The sequence below is a fragment of the Drosophila montana genome, unplaced genomic scaffold (genome assembly GCF_035044405.1).
Source record: "Drosophila montana isolate Dmon_TW-CO22-7 unplaced genomic scaffold, ASM3504440v1 contig_2956_1, whole genome shotgun sequence".
Classification (NCBI taxonomy): Eukaryota; Metazoa; Arthropoda; class Insecta; order Diptera; family Drosophilidae; genus Drosophila; species Drosophila montana.
This window is the reverse complement of record NW_026997831.1, coordinates 180151-203825: the sequence shown is the minus strand read 5'-3', so window position 1 is coordinate 203825 and position 23675 is coordinate 180151. Positions and strand designations below refer to the sequence as shown.

The 23675-nt window shown below is 40.7% G+C and overlaps 1 protein-coding gene across 1 annotated transcript in view; it reads right to left on the bottom strand.

The window, feature by feature from the left end:
- Positions 1–23675, bottom strand: part of mthl15 (methuselah-like 15) — a 69529-nt gene that overhangs the window by 24097 nt on the left and 21757 nt on the right. The window contains exon 2 of the mRNA XM_064684712.1: positions 10161–10345. Coding sequence (XP_064540782.1) covers positions 10161–10345 — 185 coding nt within the window. The remainder of the gene's footprint in view (positions 1–10160; positions 10346–23675) is intronic.

Sequence of the window (23675 nt, the reverse complement as noted above, 5' to 3'; positions counted from 1 at the left end):
TCGGTCGAATATAGTCATTTAGGAGCCAATACCCCACCACCCTAAACATCACAAGTTGCGAATCGACTCCTTTATTGCCAGACACTGCTTATCTGTTGCCGAATAGTTGATCTCCACCATGTGTTGTTTCAGGCTCTAGTCTGTGATCAGCCGTTCTTCTTCCACGTTCGGTCCTGACTGCACCAACCCGATAATAGTGTCAAGTACTGCGCAATGAAATAACACATTGCCATTCGTCAAAATTGACGCAACTACTTACGATATCTGACATTTTTGTGGAGTCTACCCTGTTTCCAACGGCGCTAACCATCTGTCATAGATACACCAATTTCCGTCGAAATAACCTATATTTCATTCGATTCGGCATTAGATTGGCCTCTATCAACCGACGGAACCCCTCTTGATTGGCTATGTGTTGCTTTTTGGTGGCTCTTATGACGATAATATCGTCCAAGTACACCAACGCGTGGGGCTTAATTCCCAGACATATTTCGGTTTCCAAGGCCCTTTGGAAAGGGGCACAGGCAGACTTAAGGCCAAAGGGCATCATTCACCACTGGTAGAACCTTCTGCCACGTACCACAAAAACCGTGCTCCGGTTGCTTGATTCCTGTGTGAGTATCTGCCCGTATTCATGCTTCTGCTCAAGCGGTAAAATATTAAGGACGTGGCATTCCAATATATGGATGACACTTTTCACTTCTTTGTCAATGACGCAGATAGTTAGATTACGCTACTCTTCAGTGACCCTTACAGTCAGTGATAAGTCTGGAGATGGATCAAGCACGTGGCTACCTACACGATAAATTGCTAAAGCTGGGGAGGAAAACCAGCTAAAACATAAACAGCAAAATGTGAAGCTGATGTATTATGAGGATGGTTTATCTGGGCATGTGCTAAGTGGTGAGGGTGAAAGGAACGACATGGAGTAGATAGAGGTGATCCGTGATCTAAGGAGTTGGAATATTGTTTTTTTGCAACACCCGCTTCTTACCTAACTACACAGCTCAGAAGTTATTTGCCAAGTTAGGTTACATTTAATCCAGAGCCTTTCTGGTAGGACTGATAGTGGTTCCAATTAGATTATCATTACCGTCAAGGCACGCTCAATGTGGTGAGCAATGTGTTATCATGCCATCCTATAGAGATCTGTCACTTCCCCCAACGGTAGTATTTGCGCGAGGATCGCTGACGAACCTGCCAAGTTTTTCATATTTTGTTGGGTCCTTTTAACGGTAAAAACACGTTAAAATGGCACAGTTGTAAACAGCTTTCTGATAACCAGGAGCGGCAAAGCAATTGCCGACACTAAAGTGATGGCCCTACTAGGTTCAATTATTTTATTGAGCCGTCTGCAAAGAAGGTATCCTGATTCTGCGCCTCTTGTCGTGTCTCAAACATTGTGTACGTCACGAACTAAGAAGAGCGTCAAAAGGATGGTCAACTTAAAGCAAAAAACAATTTTTCCCGAAGCAACAACATCTGTTTTTCTCACCCCTCATTTAATATGAGTTTAGTTACAGCTCAAATATGTATATAACTCTAAATTTAATCTGTTTGCTCTTGGGAACAATTGTTTTGTAGCGAGTTCTACGTTTTGTGCATACAAAATTGAAATTTTTTTATTTAAGAATTTTTCTACTGCCAAAACTTTTGTTATTATTTTTGTTGAAATGTTCTTATGTGCAAGCGAATTAGTATAAACATATTACACTCTTGCGGTCTCCTACATTTTTTAACCGTATATCCAGCCTTCGAGTGTTGTTACGTGCTCTGACTATTTACAGATTTAAATTATTTTTAATATTGTCTTGCTTTCTACAGTAGTTACCCCACTACCTACCCATTTTTTTAATGGGTACATCGTTCTGGAAAAAAAAGTTTTTTTTTCAAATCTATACAAAACATTTTTTCATCGTCAAAAAAAAATAAACGGCCTCTCTTCTGCTTGCCCATCAATATGTAAAAGATCTAAAATCTTAAATTTTTGGTCTTAATCTAGACTCTTTGCTTTAGGTTTCGAAAGTATCATTTTACTAATAATTTCCTAAAGCCCTTTTCAGAATTTTCTTTTAAATACACTATGTACATATGCGATGAGGTATCTTGTCTTGGATGTTGAGTTACTCATAGCGATGTGACTATCAAAACATTGAAACCATAGCATGGAATATGTTGTTTTCGTAAGGATGCTTTTCATAAGCTTAATGATCCAATTCTGCAAGTAGACTGGACCTAACTGAACAACTGATACCCTGAAGTATGATATATGCCGTCCACTTGATTATTCAGTAAGAGCTGATATGCCCCATGTTTATCAAAGGAACTACTCAGATAAAAAACATTGAGTTGCAGTATTATTCAAAATCTATGAATTGAGGGAGTTCTCTGAATTTTATTTTTTACTTGCCAAGTGCAACTTATAAATACTATTAGGATTACTTTCGCATTTCAAATCCAAGAAGTCTTTGCCATCTTCGGCAGGTCTGCAGTCAAAAGTGCAAATACTGATTCAGGCTTTGCCGATCTCTTCGCCGACTTATATCAAGCAACCTATTCATCCTAAAAGTATAATGAAAATACTTTTATCCTATTATAAGTAGCAGTAGTAAAAATATTAGTGGTAGCAGTATCCATTTGGAAAGCAATCTAAATATAATTCCTCGCGATCTGTAGTTACCCTACTTGTAAGCAGCACTTTGTTGGCCTATCTCACATTTACAATTGTATGTTGCATAAAAGATACATAATAGTAACTATACACCCTTCCCTTAGTCATTCGCTTGGTAGACATCAGAAGGCAGATCGATTCCAGAGCAAAATAATACGTATATTAATTTAAAAGAAAAATGGTCTGTTGACTCTTTGTCTTTCCCTACCATATAACGAGTTATTTTGAATTTGATACCAAATAAAAACAGAGGTATTTTCAGATAGTCTGATATTCAAAAAGTTTTTTGAAAAATTGAATCGTCCTAGCTTCAGTCTTTAATCAGCTCGTGAAACGTAACCACTCACCCAGTTGTTGGATTCTGCAGCAGCCGTATCAAATCAGCATAATCAAATATTCATGTAAACGTAAGAAGTGGTTGTAATCTTTAACAAGGTTGGCAAACCTCTCTTGCACTTATCACAGCTGCTATAAAAATGCATATCTTCTTCTGTTACATACTTGTTCGTTGTTGATCAAGGCGAAGCGACGAACCTTTTCTAATCCACAGCCAAATAATCTTACAATTTATATAAATTCAATAAATAAAACTGAATTATAACGTGTTGTTGTGAAAAGCCAAAATTGACTTTATTTCTTGGCTAAAGTTTCAGAATAGTTGCTAAAAGAACATAAGTAACTCAACATTTGCAGTGCATATAAGCAGACTAATCTATTGCCAAATTAAAATTGCCATTATTCAAGTGCAACAGAATTATCGTAAATTGTTATAATTAGGCAATTGCAAACGCCAGCTCCCAAATTCGCGTATACATAGACGCCGCTAGTTGACTTTCGCACTCTCCTTTTGGTGCGATCCTTCGCGGCTCAGCTTATATATATACGCTTGTACATAAGCAGCTGCACAATTCGTCTCGTTTTGTGCTTACCGTTCTTCATCTAGTCAGTTTTGGTGTTCTGATTTAGCGCTTGAGAAATATAAATGATGCAAGGCGAGAACGCAAGTAATATGCAGGCAAACAGGGTGATTTTTCTTGAGTGCAAGGCGGCTGCATTGTTCGAGCGAGCCAAGCTTAATATCCTTGGAGTTATCTGAGGAGAAAATTAATACCTCTTGTGCCGTCGACTTAGAAGTGCGTTTCTTGTTTATTGAACAAACTAAGTCTGCCTTTAATGCCGCACGTAACTCGTTAGAAGAGCTGAATTTCTATGAAATTGGCAGCAAATTACTCGATGATTTCGATGAGGTGATAGCCATGGTTGAAGCTCGCGTTTGCGTAAATATTCAACGACGTCAATCTACCGCTCCGTCAACCCAACTTGAGCTTCCCCGAGCTTAAATTACCAACGTTTTCCAGTGGCTATACCGAATATTCGGATTTCATCGCGATGTTTGAGTCAGTTGTTGACAAGGATACCGAGTTGTTAAACATTGAAAAGTTGCAGCACCTCCGCTTATGTTTGTCTGGCCCTGCGTTGGATTGAGCCAATTATCGTGTTGCTCTGGATATTCTAAGTAGAAGATTTAGTAACAAACACCTTGTTTTCCAGGCACACATCAATGAGATTCTTGGGCTTAAGGGGGTAGATTCGGAGTCGGCTTCAAAACTGCGTAAGTTCTCGGACAAGGTCAACTCGCATTTGCGTGCGTTGCAGACTTTGGGCTGTTTGGATCATATTTCAGGATGCATAATAGTGCACACGCTGCTTCAAAAGTTGCATACCCAGACTCAGACCAAATGGGAGGAGGCCGCAGGAATTGAAAAGGTCCCGACAACCGATGAGTTCTTCGCAAAGGCGAAGGTCGGAGAGCGTGCAATATGCCATGTCATCCCATATGACCAATTCTCAGGTGGGCAAATCCAACCATAATACTAACCACAGTAAAAGAGTGCTTGTAGCCAAGTCTAACCAAAATGGCTACAGTTTTTATGATGCATCTGGTCACGGGATCTACACATACAGTAAATTCGGAAATTTATCTCCATCACTTCGGCATAAAGAAGTCAAGAAACTGGCCCTTTGTTATAAGTGCCTAAGAAAAAGACACCAAACTGGGTCTTGCAGTAGTAGTTATTGTCGTACTTGTGGGGGAAAACATCATACCCTGCTGCATTTTGCTGCTTTACCAGAAGCTAAAGCGCCGCCACTTCGACACTCTCTCACTCCACCACCTCTCTTGCTGTCCAAGGTCTTCAGTCTGGTGTTGTGCTCTTGGCCACTGCAGTGGTAATGCTAAAAATTAGTTCTGGTTCCTTGGTTCCCTGTAGGGCCTTATTAGATTCAGGCTCTCAGTTGCACATGGGCGCATCCCGTTTCGCAAAGAGACTTCAGTTAAGGAAAACCAGGTCGTCGACAGTTTTCACGGGTCTCGGAGACATAAGCGTCTCTACTGAAAGCTCAGCTGTTAAGATTCATTCGAAGTCAACATCCTCAGATTATTCAGCCACCTTTGACGATCTTGTGGCTCCAATAAATACCGACAGTCAGCCTAGCTTCAACATCGATACTTCGGATTGGAAAATTCCCTGATCTTTTGTTCAACAAGCCACAGCGCGTCGAACTTTTGATTGGAGCAAGCCTCTTCTACGAACTTTTGTCTGTTGGGCAAATTGTGCTTTTGCCAAGATTACCTCTTCTGTAGAAGACTCGCCTTGGCTGGGTCGTGACCGGGGGTTTTGATAGCGATGCCGGTCAGTTGGACGTTCGTCTGTATGATTTGGTTCGCCGTTCTTGGGGAGTTAAGAGCTTGGATGAGCCTATGGTAAAGGCCAGCAAGGAAGAGTTGGAATGTGAGCAGCACTTTACCAAAAACTTATCTCGCTTACCATCCGGCAAATATTGCGATTGCCTTTGAAGCAGAGTGCAGAGCTGCTAGGAAAGTCCTATGGCCAGGCTTATCGTCGATTTCTAAGTCTTGAGCGAAAATTGGGTCGGCATGCGCATATGAAGGAGCAGTACTCGGCATTCATCAAAGAATATTTGTATCTGAATTACATTTCGCGAGTTAGTCCTGAGTTGAGTGGCTGTTGTAAATATTTCCTCCCACATCATTGCGTCTTGAAGGAAGACCACAACCAAGTTTCGTATTGTGCTTGATTGCGATGTATGGGACTAAATCAGCATCATTTCAGTCCGTGCGCGCAATGCATTGGCCATTGATGAGCGTCATGCATTTCCAATTGGATCGGATGCCATCAAGCAGGAGTTTTACGTTGACGATTTCATTTGCGGAGCCAACTCAGTTTGCTGAAGCCAGCGAGAAAATTCGTCAGACGACTGGGATATTGGCTCGTGGAAACTTTAAGCTTTGAAAGTGGTGTTCCAGTCACCAAGAAGTCCTCAATGGAATAGCTTATAAAGATAGGGAACAGTACTTGAAGTTCGATGATGGAAGCGATGTCACCAAGGTCCTTGGTCTTGTATGGGATCCAGCGATCGACCAGTTGCTATTTTCATGTTCTGTTCTGGATTCTACTCTTAAACCCTGCAGGCGCTCGGTTCTGTCTATTGTTCCCGGTTTTATGATTTGTTTGAACTTTTGGGACCAGTCATAACTAAAGCAAAGATCTTTCTTCAACAGCTTTGTAAGGACAAATTAACTTGGGATGAAAGCTTACCGATTGCACGTGATAAGACCTGGAGGGAGCTATGCAGCAGTTTTCGCAACGTTCGGCATGTTTTGTTTCCTAGCGTAGTGCTCTTCCAAGGAACTGATGTTGAAAAACATGGATTTTGCGATGCCAGTGTGGAGGCTTATGGAGCCTGCATCTACATGGTTAGATGGCTAGAAGTTCTCTAGCCACAAGTCGCATCCTTTGCTCCAAGTCTCGAGTTGGGCCTTTAAAAACATTGACTGTCCCAAAACTGGAATTATGTGGGGCGAAGCTGTTGGCTAATCTGATGCATGTTGTCAAGCGCACAGGCAATTTTGTCAGCCAGTTTTATTGCTGGTGTGATTTGTCCGTAGTCCTATCCTGGACTATCCGTAGTCCTATCCTGAGCCCTTCAAATTTAATGTTTTCGTGGCAAATCGTGTGGCAGTCATACAAGAACTCACCGACAGTATGGAGTGTCGATATGTTCCGACGGACGGAAATCCAGCTGACATTTTTTCTAGAGGCACAGTTCCCGAAGTCCTAGCCCAATCGGAAATCTGGTTTCATGGCTTATCGTATCTACAAGATGGTCGCCTAAATTGGCCGGCGGCCTGTCTGCCTGAAACTCCAACCATTGAATTGAGGAAAAGAGTACTGATCCTTAAGTCTCCACATGCGGATTTAACTCTTGGATGCAATCACACAAACTCATTTGGCACCATGCAGCGCACATTCGGCTTTGCGTACAAGTTCATGATGCGTATAAGGCAACATGGACTCACTGTTGCAGACATTCATCACGGCACTCAGATTCTTCTTCGGGTTGTGCAGAGAGCGAACTTGTGGGATGACTCATGGAAATGTGAAAAAGTCCAGCTCCATCGCTGATCTAAAGACCACGGCTGGAATGATCCGAAGAGCCGTAAAGAAGCTGTGTCTGCTGGTCCTTAAGGATTCTGTTGAAAGTCATGCTTCCAACGGGGGGAGTATGCTGGATTCTGCTGCAGCCGCATCAAATCAGAATAATCAAATATTCATGTAAACATTAGAAGAGGTTGTAATCTTAGTTTAGTGAAACAGCTGTTTGTTGTAAACAAGGTTGGCAAGCCTCTCTTGCACTTGTCACAGCTGCTATAAAAACGCGTATCTTCATCTATTACACACTTGTTCGTTGTTGATCGAGGCGAAGCGAAGAACCTTTTCTGATCTACAGCCAAATAATCTTACAATTTAGGTAAACTCGATCAATAAAACTGAATTATAACGTGTTGTATTTTAGGATATTCAAGAACAGAATCCAAAAAGTTCTTCTCTCAAAGGTTCCCCCTGTCATCACAGCCCGTTACTCTTTACTATTTTCATTACCGACTCTTCCACGGTAGCTTCTTTCGCTAAATATATGTCGATGATCTGAAGTTTTGTTAATCATATAAGGATATGGCTTACATTGATGGCATTCCTGTTGTGAAACTTTTAAATAAAATATTAAATATTATTCGGAATGTTATGACTTAATATACGAGTTATATTTATCAAATCATCCACACCACAATATTAAATTTATCAATTGAATCTAAATTATCTCAAAATAAAGCTTGGTGCAAAATATTCATATATATTTACAGACGAAGTTGACTCCAGTTGGTTGAATAGGAAAATAACCTTATTTATAATTTTATCTTTTAAATGTTCTTCTCTTTACATTGACTTATATAAGCCGTTTCGGTTACCCTGTAATGATTTCGATAAGCGTTATAAATGTATATTCGAAATCTTCTCTTCTTCGCAATCTTTAATTGTTAACTTTTTAGTAAGTAGATAATCCCAATCTGAATCTTCTTTTATTTTGTGTTTGAGAGAGTTTTCAATCTGGCAGGGAGATATCCTTAGAACTGCAGCTACGGGCGCCGAGTGCACTCCGTTTACTTTAGGAGGGTTCTTCCGAACCCTTAAAAGAAACCGTAGCTCCAGCCCGACTGTTGAACTAGATTTTATGATAATCTTAATTTGCAGTCTACGTTTCCTTTTTGTTTGCGAAGGGGGTTCCTAGAGAAGGTCGCCTTCCCAAGGAGAACAGGCAAAGGACCCCGAGGATAGTGCAAATCAAAGTCCAATATCGTCCCGCGAAGACTCCGTTGCAGCACTGACTTGGGGCAGAGCCATAACTCAGACATCAACGAGTACCGAGTACCATGCGTTTAGGTCTACGCCGGTTGCAATTATCAGACCGGGCAAGAGACCCTTCACTGGCAAGAGTAGAAGCCACCACGCCGAAGCAGCGCTGCTTCCAGACCCAGAATGTTTCAGTCAGGCAGAGAGATATCCTTAGAACTGCAGCTACGGGTGCCGACTGTACTCCGCTTACGTTAGGAGGGTCCTTCATAACCCTTAAAAGATACCGTAGCTCCAGCCCGACTGTTGCACTAGATTTTAGAATCGTTCCTAGGGGAGCCCATGTACCACCTAAAGTTGATTGGAGCACTGGAGTGCTCTAAGCCGGCAGTGATGGCAGTCAGGAGGATCTACACCACCAACTATGATTGGAGGATTTTCTTTCTTGTACCGTCGAGCAGAAACGTTACTTGGGGTATAAATGCTCCCCCATTTAAAAAATCATAACCCCGCGTGATTGATTTTAATGCAGGGTAATACCTTGTGCAACACCAGGGGAGATCAGACTGCCTGTTAAAAACTCTCTAAAACCGCTTATGGAGCGTGATATTTTAACTGATTTATACTGATTTTATAAAAATGATTAATAATAAGTCAATAATTGAGAGGCATTATATAATTCTCAATTTAGGCCATACAGAAGCGTGCTGTTGATCGGCAGCCTAACAGGCGATTTGAAGTTGGACTGCCGGTGCTAGCGTGTGGCTTAGTCGCGAGTAATAGACGGTTGACACGTCTGTAGATAGGAAAAAAAGAAGTAAGTAAGAGATAATGGAGCGCTAGGGCTTTTACAATTCAGAACGACGAATCTTGTATGTAGCAAGTCGATAATGTGTGTAACTATTAGAAGAAGTTGAATGTTATATACTTTTACTAAATACTATTATATAAATACTAGAACATATAAAATTTACCTTCTATTATATAAATGCTATAATATATAACATTTACTCTCGTCTTCTTAAAAATATAAAATATCGCGAAAATCATCTGATTTACTATTCTATTTACCTTGCTAGCATAACCGTAGTAAAGCAAATTTTATAATATTTGAATGAGGCGTACCTGCCGTCCCTGAAAATAATCCCGGCAGTCAATAATTATATTTGTGATATTATATTTCGATTCCGGAAGAGCACTAGTGGCGCTGAGCGGTATCAAATATTGGTTAAAAAGAAGAAGTTGAAAGAAGCATGCTGAACCTTCCGTTATTCTAATAGCTATGCTAGGCTTCCCTTTATTTGCACATTCTTGGAAAATTCTACAGAAAACACCTTCTTTTTTATGAAAAACTGTTCTTGTTTTTACGAGATCTTAACGAAATCCGTGCATCATTTTTGTGAATCATTACTTTTTGTACCAGTTGACGATTTCCTCTAACATAATTTCAAAATATCTTCAAAATCTGAATTATTTTTGTTTGCATACATACTTTACTCCCTAGGTACCATTTAAAGGCATGCAATTCATTTATATTAATATTTCATATTTATTCAGACTTTAAAATCTATTAAATTTTGAATTTGTTAAAATGTTTAATTGCTCACTTATATTGCATGCTGTGATAAAAAAAACCAACCACGATGAATTGGTATAGAAAATAAACTTATATGCATTTCAATTTCACAGATGATAGAAATCCACCAAACTTGAGTGGTTGTAAAAAAATTAGTTGTAAATAAAATAAATACAAAAAGTAAAAGTTTTTAAATATATACCTTTCGATCAGCATATGATGAATTCTTTATTTTTTCTATGCAATATTGACTGTTTGAGTAAATTTTTTTTGTGCTGGTTATCAGCAATGATCCTGTGGTTGAACTAATTACATGGCTTTCATCCGCAAAGGATTCCGGGTCCAAGCGAAATTTTGAGCATTCCAATCCGGTCAAAACTCCAAATTCTGAAATGTTAAATAATAATATTTATTATATCTATTGTAATATATTGTATTAATATATCAGTACAAATTGCAATAACCGTAAAAACATTTAATAGAGCTATATTCGGGAGTGCCCGAGTGGGAGATTTTCTGAACCTTGCGCCGAGCTGCCGCGTACAGACACAAAGACAAAATTTAATGCCCAATCCTGAAGATGCAGCCAAACCCCTTGGAAAAGGTGCTTGTTTAATGTCAAATGCTCTACAACTATTACGAAGCGAACACTGCTTCAGAATTAGCTCAAGTGTTTGATCTCTTTGGATTCTTGAGTCCTATACTGATTCTAGGCAAGATATTCGTACAAGAGTTAGGGTTGCTGAAGAACAACTGGGATGAAGAGCTGCCGTCAAGTTACTCGGTTCAATGGCAAAGATACCAATAGGAACTGAAGCTCATGTTCGCTGCCTCGTTCGGTGTTTCCTATAACGTTTGAGGTGGACTCAGAGCTTTTTGGGTTCTCTGACGCAATTTATGCTCGCGTGCGTATTATAGACAGACCGGTTTCAGTGCGCCTGGTAGCTGCCAAGGTCCAAGGTCGCTCCAGATTGAGTGGCTTCCTTGCCCCTCTTAGAGCTGCACGGAGCACTTTTAACGACGAGACTTATGGAAAAGATTTTTACTTGTATTCATCTTAAGGTTTCGCAGGCACTATTTATTTTACAAACTCCACAATTGTGCTCAGCTGGTTGTCATCGCATGGAAGCCGATGGTCGACTTTCGTAGCCAACCGTTCGGCAAAAATAAAAAAGTTAGGCCATATACAGCATTGGTATGAAGAAGATTCAAAATTTGGCCTGGATATTGTACACAGGGGATTGTATCCAACGGACTTGAACCATTCAACTTTATAATGGGACGGCCCTTATTTTTTGAGGCATCCAGTAGATGACCAGACCATCGCGCAATGGCGCTGCAGCGACAAAGCAATACCTCAACAGGGGAAGGATACGTTTTCACTTGCAGTCAGTTGCCTTGAGACGACTATTTAAAACTTCAGCGCATGTTTATCTACGGTTAAAGGGGCGTAGAGCTAGAAGGCGGAATATTACAGGGCCTCATCAGTCTGACCTAACTGCAGACGAAATGGCTGCAATTTAAAGCCTTCGCTAAATAATAGCAATTTTCAAAATTTAAAACGGCATGAGGAATTCATTACATTAAAATATAGAAAACCTTTTTAGTCTACAAAAATTCAATACTTGAATCCCTTCATTCAAAGGCTCATTCGTTATGCGCCTTCCTGTGTTAGAATAATTGGATCATCAATTGCAGAAAATTGGCTCGCAATACGGTATGAAATTTCATTATCTGCTTTTGGCTTCGACCTGTCTTGGGCAATCAGTTAATGGGACCACTGGTAGAAGGCCGAGTGCGAGGCAGCATAATATTTGTGATAAATTGTGATCCACATGCGAGACCGATCTGCAACTGTCCACATCGTCGAAACGTCGAATTAGGGGCCATATATTACCAATCTGGCCTCGGATGGACTGCCAAAAGAGCTGTGTCAGCGATTCAGTATTTTCGATTCAAAGTGCTGATTGGGCGGTAGCAGGAACGCAAGCTCCACAAGGTGACCTCCACAGGCCCCAAACCCTCTTGCTTCGATTTTTACTGGCAGCATCATTCTAATGCAAGCTTTCATGACAATATTACTAGGAATGCTGCCGCTTGCAGCCCAAGTGCAGTGTTATAATCAACTAATTAGCACAACATGTGCCGGTGTTCTTGCTTGAACTAGTGAAAAATTACACAAGCTAAGCTCCAAAGCCTCTTTTATCCGTGTACTAATGAACTTTCGAGCTTTTACTCCAATCACTAATACAAGCAGATTAATTACCAATAAGAAGCTTGCCAGTGCTAGCACAACGCCATCGCAATGTAGACGAGTCCTCGAGGCGTTTGATATGGACGAGGTGCACTTGTACACCCCCGTTAAGACATGCGCACCAACTACTACTTCAAAAATATGGCTCTGTAAGTACATCAACAACCAAAACTACTACAACCACCGTGTCCTCCAGTAGCGACAGGACTTCTGCCTCCACTGGTACAAGCCGTGCCGCACTGGAACACGCCCCAAAACCACCAATCAGGCTTTCCAGCCCATCCCGGTCGCTATATATGGCACTGAGAGGTCTTCCCCGGTAGCTGCGTCTTGCAGCGCTCATAGCACGCAAAACTCTGCTCTGCACCCTCTAAGGAGCAAAGCTAATACGCCAGCCTTTCAGGAGCTGCTGGTCAGTTGGCAAAAAAAAACAAGGGCGGCGAGGGACAATGCAATTGAAAAACCAAAACCATCAAAAAAAGGATAGTACCCACAAAAAAATCCGAAAACCAGCAACACCCACTACTCCCAGCGTCTCCTCGACAACTGGCAACAGGTTTCACGAACGACTCGCCAAGTCGCAACTTTTGGTATTATATATAGACCGGCTCCTCATAATAGGGACGCGCTTCGCATTAGCAAGGTTGGTCGTCAACGGGTCCAAGTTAAGCTCCTAGGAAAAAACAACTGCATCAGGCACCAGAAAAAAACTATTGCCTCAGGAAGCCCAAATGCGAGTCCCCACTGGACGAACTCGCAGCAGTGCCAGGCCAAAACTGTGGCAAATCTGCGATGCTCAAACAGCCAGGGGAACCCTGCTGCTTCCTATAAAGGATGTAAAGCATATAAGCAACGCTTAAATGCGAGACAGCCGGCCATCAATGTTGCACCTCCGGTACGTCACAACCAACAGCAGTCTGCACGGCGCATCGATTCGCATCAAGACCTGTCGTATGCTGAAGGACGCGCAAGATCCTTCACAGCTCGGTGTCTCCGTTTTCCCCAAATAATGGCAGCCCAGATGCGCCTCGGATCGTGGAACGCTCGCAGCATTATTCAAAATGCCAACTAGCTCAAACTGTTTCTGGGAAAGCACGAATAGACATCATGGTTGTCTCAGAAATCGACTTACACGCAGGCCTGAACTTGGCCGTGGAGGGGCATGTTTGCGCGGATCACCTAGCAGGTCGTACCAGAGGAGGTGCTGCGGTGCTTGTCAAACAGGACAGAACTGTAAAACAGGACCAGTGACCTTCAGCGCCACACAGTTGGGTGCCATTATGGTGACAACACCTCTTGGCCGAAAAACTTGTAGCTGCAGCGTATCTAACACCATACCTTTCACAGAGCTGAACTGGATTCACCAGGTCCTGGCTACCGGGAGACCCACCCAATTCCCGTACAACGGGCAAAGTCCCCTATTGTTTACAGACTTCTTTATATTAAAGGAGCCCAAGAAAGCATAGGCTTGTCCCCCCCAAGCGTAAATACAACTTTTTGAGGCTAAGCTAAATGGCATGGTAAATCTAAGCATTCAGATCATGACAGCCGAAGATCGTTGAAGGCCTTCTTTCCCTGAAAAAGTGACTGAGGAGGGAGTACGTCCATACCCAGGAATAGGATCGACGGGATCTATCGCCAACAGGGTCGAGAAGGAGTTGACGAGGAGTTCTCGAGGTGCCTCTCCAAATGTCCCTACCTCTATCACCAATCACCAAAGGAGTGAAGCAATGGATAAAGAGGGGAAGATCGTTTGGACAACCAGACAATCAAGCTAGTGCCATACAGTGGACTGGAAGAAGGTACAAACATTAATCCTATCCCCATCAGCCTCCTGCCTGCCTTCCTGGAAACCCCGGATATGAAACTCTCAATCCCGATGTTCCAGTTTGGGTTCCCAATCAAGCACGATACCCCGGAGCAGTTTAACCGAGTCACAAACTTCAGCTTGGACGGCTTCCCCAGAAAGGAGTATTTGGTGGCAGCATAGCTCGACATCTAACAAGCCTTCGATCGGGTGTAACATGCTCCAAGAGAAGGACAATCCGCAGCTCTTTAGCATCATTGCAAGGTTTCTGACTGAAAGTACATTTTAAGTGGTGCAGGATGGCGTTCCACAGGCAGCGATTTGGGTCCTACATTATACAGCCTCTTTATGCACGACATGTCCACGGCAAACGAAATCACTCTAATCAGTTGGCAGGACCTTCTGGTGGCCACGTTTGCTGATTATACGACAATCTTTGCCAAAAACGTGTATGAAGCAACGGACATCCTGCAGGAGTACCTCAAGCCCTTCGAGAACTGAAAAAAGTGCTACGGTTACTCACACCCGCAAAGACTACTGGCCGGACTTTTTCCCTTGGTGAGCTCTTAGAGCACGCCAAGCCATTAATACTTAGAAGCCATTCTTGCCAGACGACTTATGTTTAAGAAACATGTCACCGAGGTAATCAACAACGCTCAAATTAAAATCAGGCGTTTAAGCTGGCTGCTAAGCCCCAACAAGAAACTCTCGCTCCGAAACAAGGTCCTCCGAAGAAGGAGTCTTAAAAGGACCTACCCAACCGACCTAGTCGATCGATGCCTTTAGTGTAACATGCAGACCCTCACCCAAACACAATAGAACCGAATCTAGTCTAAACAAAATAAATATATGTATAAGCCACCTACTAACTGTAAATATTCAAACTAAGCTACCTTAAACCAAAACTATTGTTAAATTATCAGCCTCTCGATCCACACTCTGATAAAAGTTGCTAAAGTACAGTAACAGCACATAAGATAATAATAAAAGAATTTTAAAATTAAAAAAAAAATGCAGGCAGCATTGAATCGCCACCTGACATGAGCTCTGACCGCTTGCATTGCAGACTTCAATCAACACCGCCGTTAAGAATAAACTAAGGGTGCGCCCTTGAGAAACATACTGTTTTTCAGGTCTTCATTCGCAACCTTAACAATATTCTCTAAGAAGAAGATTGTTAGTAAAGAAAATAGTTTTCTTAAGTAAAAATTAAAAATAATCTTAATTTGCTATATTATTTGTGAAAATACAATAAAAAGAAAAAAAGAAAGAAGTTGTCAATAAGCGTTTATGCAGCCGCTATGAATTTGCATTTTGTCATTTCATATTGATACATTGTAGCTTCATAAGTAATTTTATATTGTCTTTAGTTTTAGTTCTCATTTTGTATGCCTTGCGACACCACGTCGAAGGTTAATAACTCATTCATAACTCGAGCGGTTATGTCTTAAAGAATCAATTATTCAATAAAAAATAATAAAATAAAACGAATAATTAACTTATATTTAATTGGCGCCCAATGGAAATAAAAATCCGTGCGGTATTCACAGCCATCGACGTAACATGAACCTGTGTTGTGATACCAACAGTCGACTGAGTCAGTCGACCAGCATTTTCCAAAGGGCGATTGATGACATACTGCGAGAACAGATCGGCAAGTTATGTTACGTCTATGTCGATGACGTCATCGTCTTCTCGAAAGATGAAGAATCCCATGTCAGACATGTCGACTGGGTGTTGAAGAGCTTGTATGAAACAAATATGAGGGTATCTGAAGAAAAATCTCGCTTTTTTAAGAAGAGTGTACAATTCCTTGGATTTGTTGTCACTAGTAACGGTGCTACAACGGACCGGACAAGGTTAAGGCCATTCAGGACTTCCCAGAGCTCAAGACAGTTTTTGAGGTCATATCGTTCTTGGGTCTCGCAAGTTATTATAGATACTTTATTAAAGATAGCGAAACCCATCTCCGACATCCTAAAAGAAAAAAAAGAGTCAGTCAGCAAACATAGATCACGAAAAATTCCAGTCGAATTTTCTGATCACCAGCGCAGTACTTTTCAGAAACTGCGGAACATATTGGCATCCGAGGATGTCATGCTTCGATATCTTGACTTTAAGAAGCCGTTTGATCTAATGACCGACGCTTCGGGATATGGTATTGGAGCAGTACTTTCCCAAGAAGGGGGACCCATCACAATGATCTCTAGGACATTAAAAAGACCAGAAGTTAATTACGCCACGAACGAAAGAGAGCTTCTAGCCATCGTTTGGGCCCTTGGCAAGTTGCGTCACTACTTAAACGGTGTAAAAGACATCAACATATTCACAGTCCACCAGCCACTGGCCTTCGCCGTGTCTGATTCCAACCCAAACTCTAAAATCAAGCGTTGGAAAGCACGCATTGACGAGTCTAACGCTCGCCCTTGTCCAGGCATCAGCTCAACGCTTTCAGCCAGCAAGGTGCTGACTCATGCATCGCAACAACTCATAGTGAGCTCTCCTTGACTTACACCATTGAGTCCACAGATAAGCCCTTGAACTGTTTCCAGAAACCAGATAATTCTTGAAGAGGCACGTTTCCCACTAAAGCGTAGCTTTATCCTGTTTGGAAACAAGAGGCGACACTCCCTTATTTTTACCTACAGAGAATCACTTCTCGAGGAATTGGTGGAAGTAGACAAACCTAATGTGGTAAATGCGCTACACCGCGATTTACACACGTTGGCGCTGGTGCAGGACGATTTGGTTCGGAATTTTCCAACTACCAAGTTCTGGCACTGTAAAAAAAATGACAAAACTGCAAGACCTGCGCTTGGGCTAAATACGACAGACACCCTAAGAAACAAGAAATTGGTGACACCAATTCCGTCACATGCAGGGGACATCTTCTCAACCGACAAAAAAATTTTTCTGACTTGCATTGACAAGTTTTCAAAATTTGCCATTGTTCAACCAATACCTTCTAGAACGATAGAGGACTTGAAAGTACCCTTATTACAGCTGATGAATTTCTTCCCGGGAGTCAAAACAATCTACTCCGACAATGAGCCAGCTTTGAACTCCCAGACTATTAGCTCGCTGCTGATGAATAATTATGGAGTCAGTATTTCAAATGCGCCGCCCTTGCATAGCGTTTCCAACGGGCAGGTCGAGCGTTTTCATAGTACCCTGGTGGAACTCGCTCGATGTTTGAAAATCGACAAAAACATTAGCGACACTGTAGAGCTAATCTTGTTGTCTACAGTGGAGTACAACAAGACAATCCATACGTTCATCCGATCGCTCCCAGATGAATCACAGACGGAGATTCAAAATAAGCTTAAAAGGGCACAGACACACTCCGAGCTAGAGAGAATGATTTCCGGTGAAACAGGGTCTTTGAGGTTGGCGAGAAAGTATTGGTAAAATCCAATCGCAGGCTTGGAAACAAACTCACATCTTTGTGTGAAGAAAGAGCAGTGGAAGCAGACCTGGGAACCACAGTTCTCATAAAGGGGAGGGTGGTCCACAAGGACAACCTTAGGTAGTGCTTCCCATTTTACCTTTTATTTTTATTGTGCCATTTGTCATTTTTTTCTTTTATATTAAGTTTAAGCCATTCGTCACCCCACTCTTGATACGTGTCACCGACTACTCGCACGCTAGATACGTTCCAATCGTCGACGGCCAGGTCTTTGTATGGGATGAGTTCGCTTTCGTCCGACATTCAGCAAACATATCTGAATATGAGCGCATGGGGAACGAGACGGCGAGGCTATGTGACCTGTTTCCACAGTCACATATGAGAAAACTTCTGAATGTGATTGCAGAGCATCTCAGGGATATGTTGGAGGCCGTGGGCACACACCACAGAATCTCTAGGAGTCTGGATTCAGTTTCAAAGGTGGATGCAGGCACTTCCGACGCCAAGGACTCAGAGAGAATAAGAGTTAATGAAGCTCAATTAATCAATTCAAACAATAGGCAGATAAACACTAGAGTCCAGGATCAGATTAACCAACTCACCCTCACAGTTAACCAAATTTTGAAGGCTGCAAAAGATAGGTAAATTGCTTCCGATCATTTATACGAAACACTTTTGGCCAGAAACAGAATGTTGTCAATGGAGTTGCAAAACTTAATGCTCGCCATAACCTTAGCTAAAATTAACGTTGTTAGTCCAAACATCTTAGACCACGCAGACTTAAAATTTGTTTGGTTTGAAGAGCCCACAGAAATTTCCATTGCCGACCTAATGTCCCTTTCTTCCGTTAAGATTTGACAATCCACAAACATAATACATTTTATAATCTCATTTCCAAAAGTTAAATACACCTGCGATAAAATTACAACCTACCCAGTTGCTCACGAAAGCCATGTGCTGCGAATGGAGAACAACATCATTGCCGAATGCCAGGATCAAATCTACGCGCTGAAGAATTGCACAGCCACCGCAAGAACGACATTTTGTCAACGATCAACAGTCAGCTCATGCGCCAAAGAACTTCATGCTGGCGGCGGAGCCCATTGCGAAATGCAGCTCACATGGGTTGACGACGGAATAATCATCATCAACGATGGAGTGGCGTCGGAGTACGGAGATAATGGCACCCAGTCCTGTGTGCGTGGCACACTATTAAACACTTTCAATAATTGGGTCACCATAAACGGAACAAAGTACATCAACCGCAACCACGTCCAGAACCGGTTCCCAGGTATCGCAGCGTCCCCTCTGTTAAACGTCACAGGTCATCAGGACATCCTCAGTCTCCCTTACCTTCATCGATCAAATGAACGCAATTTGGAAACAATACAAGAAGTCAGAGACGAAATCGGCAATATCAGCTTGACCATATTGTTGCTTCTTTTTGGAGCAGCCTGTGGTAGTCATCTGCATCGGCCTCACCTATCGGCGGATCATCAGGAAGAAGGCTGGGGCCAAAAAGGATGAACGAGACGATCGCTGAAATAGGGTCGGCCGAGGGCGGCCTTAACTTGAGAGGGGAGTAGTTAACACAAGTTAACGCGACCGGGTTTGACCCCTGCACAGCAGCTGATTCAGCTCTGGGCCGAATGTCGTTGCATAGCAGGCCACGCACGAGGCGCAAGCTAAGCGTTTATGCAGCCGCTATGAATTTGCATTTTGTAATTTCATATTGATACTTTGTAGCTTCATAAGTAATTTTATATTGTCTTTAGTTTTAGTTCTCATTTTGTATGCCTTGCGACACCACGTCCAAGGTTCATAAACTGAGCGGTTATGTCTTAAAGAATCAATTCTTCAATAAAAAATAATAAAATAAAACGAATAATTAACTTATATTTAATTTATACTAGATATATAGAGTGTTACGTAGATAGGTTAAGTAGATAGTAATGGGAAATCATCGACCCGGTGGAGGAAAATGTATAGCCTGTCCGGCCAACTATGCCTCTGCTCATAGCTGGGAATGGTCAGTGAGTTCCCGAAGGTAGCCTGAAAGCAACTATTATTAAGGGTAGAGAATGTTCTGTGGAGAAAACGTGATACAAACTATTGTAATTTTTGCATAACACGCGAAAAGAATTGTGCATAGCGTAATCTGTTGTGCACGTAGGTAGGAATAAGGGGCGATAATTCCCGGTAATTTGGTTGCGTTACCATACATTCTCCACTCGTCGGAAAAGTTTGATTTTCGCACTCACTGCTATTCATAGTAGTGTACTCATTCATATACACAATTTATAATTTTTTGCAATCATACATTAATTAAAAACAATACAAACATACATAAGCGGAAGCGTTTGTCAATCCTACGATCAAATGTAATAATAATATGTAATATCATAGGAAATTCTCGGGTGTGAACATTGCATTAATTACATTGCTGCAGAAACAACATAGTTCTGTTAATTTAATTTATAATTTGTTTCTCCTACGCGTTTCGACGCCCAGTCTCGCCATATTTACTTGCTAAACGGATCTTCTATGTTTAATGACTACATGTTACTGACAATTTTCATACCCTGAACCCATTAAAATGGGTGAAAGGGGTATAATGTATGTAACACGCCGAAGGAACCATCTACGACCCCATAAAGTATTTATATTCTTGATCAGAATCAATAGGCGATTCCGTATTTCCGTCCATCCATCCGTCCGTCCGTTCGTATGTATGAACGCAAGGATTTCAGAACCTATAAGAGCTAGAAAACGAAATTTGGAACATAGGTTCTCCTAGTGCCTGCGCAGCGCGAGATTGTTTCTGATTATCGATAGCTTGTCCCGTTTCCAAGTAATCGATAAAAATCGATATCAAAATTCCGTTTTTTAACCAAATCTACTAGGATTTTAGAGCTAAAGTCACCAATCTTGGCATGTAGCTTCTAGAATAGTATATATTTAACAAGTATCTTTCATTTTATAGCTATCGCCACCTCCCCACTACCATACATACATATATATAAAACAAATAAGCCAATTAGAACTGTCCACCAATTTGAGCAAAAAATTTAATTGTCTTTTTGAGAACATACGAATATTCTATAACATAATAAGATCTACTTTCGTCAAGATAGGTTAAGAAACACTGAAGTTATTTAAGAAAAAGTTTGCTTTTTTAAAAATTATATGTGTTTATATAATTTTGTATAAAAATTGGTGGCTTTAAAAAACTCGAAATTTTGTGCGCTTTGTGCTGACCGGTTTTTGTATAATTTGACAACTGACTATCATCAACTTCTTAAGCCTAAATAAAGCTACGGCGGCGAAGCGGGACGAAATCGCTCCCGTAGCGATGACACAGCTTTATTGCGCTCTCACTCCCCCCTAAACCTTACTTACTCTAGACTTCAACATTTTTATCCACTTTATTATTACCTACCTACCAACACCTATATTGACACGTTTTTGCGGTAGCTGGCGCAAATTGCAAGAATTACTGTATGCATGTAGACGCGCACTATCATATACGTCTTTATTGAATTCTATCAACAGCATTGCAATTGCGATCGTATTCTATAGAATAGTAGTCTATACGGTAGTATATATGTATATCGCCACCCGTTGGCCTTCGCCCCATTTATATTATTATAATAAATTATAAATTACAAAAAAAATCGATTGGAACTATCCACCAATTCCAAATAGAAACACAAATTTCTTTACACATGTGCACACATACACACAAAATATATTTGGAAAAGGATAGTCCATTTTTTTTGCCCGGAGCTTTTCCTTGTCTATACGGATCGGAAACTTGTATTTCTTTGTGTCTCATAAGATATACAAAGATAGATGACTTCTTGTTAATGTACTACAACTCTTTTGTAAGTTTGATTTTCGCACTCACTGCTATTCATAGTAGTGTACTCATTCATATACACAATTTATAATTTTTTGCAATCATACATTAATTAAAAACAATACAAACATACATAAGCGGAAGCGTTTGTCAATCCTACGATCAAATGTAATAATAATATGTAATATCATAGGAAATTCTCGGGTGTGAACATTGCATTAATTACATTGCTGCAGAAACAACATAGTTCTGTTAATTTAATTTATAATTTGTTTCTCCTACGCGTTTCGACGCCCAGTCTCGCCATATTTACTTGCTAAACGGATCTTCTATATTTAATGACTACATGTTACTGACAATTTTCATACCCTGAACCCATTAAAATGGGTGAAAGGGGTATAATGTATGTAACACGCCGAAGGAACCATCTACGACCCCATAAAGTATTTATATTCTTGATCAGAATCAATAGGCGATTCCGTATTTCCGTCCATCCATCCGTCCGTCCGTTCGTATGTATGAACGCAAGGATTTCAGAACCTATAAGAGCTAGAAAACGAAATTTGGAACATAGGTTCTCCTAGTGCCTGCGCAGCGCGAGATTGTTTCTGATTATCGATAGCTTGTCCCGTTTCCAAGTAATCGATAAAAATCGATATCAAAATTCCGTTTTTTAACCAAATCTACTAGGATTTTAGAGCTAAAGTCACCAATCTTGGCATGTAGCTTCTAGAATAGTATATATTTAACAAGTATCTTTCATTTTATAGCTATCGCCACCTCCCCACTACCATACATACATATATATAAAACAAATAAGCCAATTAGAACTGTCCACCAATTTGAGCAAAAAATTTAATTGTCTTTTTGAGAACATACGAATATTCTATAACATAATAAGATCTACTTTCGTCAAGATAGGTTAAGAAACACTGAAGTTATTTAAGAAAAAGTTTGCTTTTTTAAAAATTATATGTGTTTATATAATTTTGTATAAAAATTGGTGGCTTTAAAAAACTCGAAATTTTGTGCGCTTTGTGCTGACCGGTTTTTGTATAATTTGACAACTGACTATCATCAACTTCTTAAGCCTAAATAAAGCTACGGCGGCGAAGCGGGACGAAATCGCTCCCGTAGCGATGACACAGCTTTATTGCGCTCTCACTCCCCCCTAAACCTTACTTACTCTAGACTTCAACATTTTTATCCACTTTATTATTACCTACCTACCAACACCTATATTGACACGTTTTTGCGGTAGCTGGCGCAAATTGCAAGAATTACTGTATGCATGTAGACGCGCACTATCATATACGTCTTTATTGAATTCTATCAACAGCATTGCAATTGCGATCGTATTCTATAGAATAGTAGTCTATACGGTAGTATATATGTATATCGCCACCCGTTGGCCTTCGCCCCATTTATATTATTATAATAAATTATAAATTACAAAAAAAATCGATTGGAACTATCCACCAATTCCAAATAGAAACACAAATTTCTTTACACATGTGCACACATACACACAAAATATATTTGGAAAAGGATAGTCCATTTTTTTTGCCCGGAGCTTTTCCTTGTCTATACGGATCGGAAACTTGTATTTCTTTGTGTCTCATAAGATATACAAAGATAGATGACTTCTTGTTAATGTACTACAACTCTTTTGTAAGTTTGATTTTCGCACTCACTGCTATTCATAGTAGTGTACTCATTCATATACACAATTTATAATTTTTTGCAATCATACATTAATTAAAAACAATACAAACATACATAAGCGGAAGCGTTTGTCAATCCTACGATCAAATGTAATAATAATATGTAATATCATAGGAAATTCTCGGGTGTGAACATTGCATTAATTACATTGCTGCAGAAACAACATAGTTCTGTTAATTTAATTTATAATTTGTTTCTCCTACGCGTTTCGACGCCCAGTCTCGCCATATTTACTTGCTAAACGGATCTTCTATATTTAATGACTACATGTTACTGACAATTTTCATACCCTGAACCCATTAAAATGGGTGAAAGGGGTATAATGTATGTAACACGCCGAAGGAACCATCTACGACCCCATAAAGTATTTATATTCTTGATCAGAATCAATAGGCGATTCCGTATTTCCGTCCATCCATCCGTCCGTCCGTTCGTATGTATGAACGCAAGGATTTCAGAACCTATAAGAGCTAGAAAACGAAATTTGGAACATAGGTTCTCCTAGTGCCTGCGCAGCGCGAGATTGTTTCTGATTATCGATAGCTTGTCCCGTTTCCAAGTAATCGATAAAAATCGATATCAAAATTCCGTTTTTTAACCAAATCTACTAGGATTTTAGAGCTAAAGTCACCAATCTTGGCATGTAGCTTCTAGAATAGTATATAT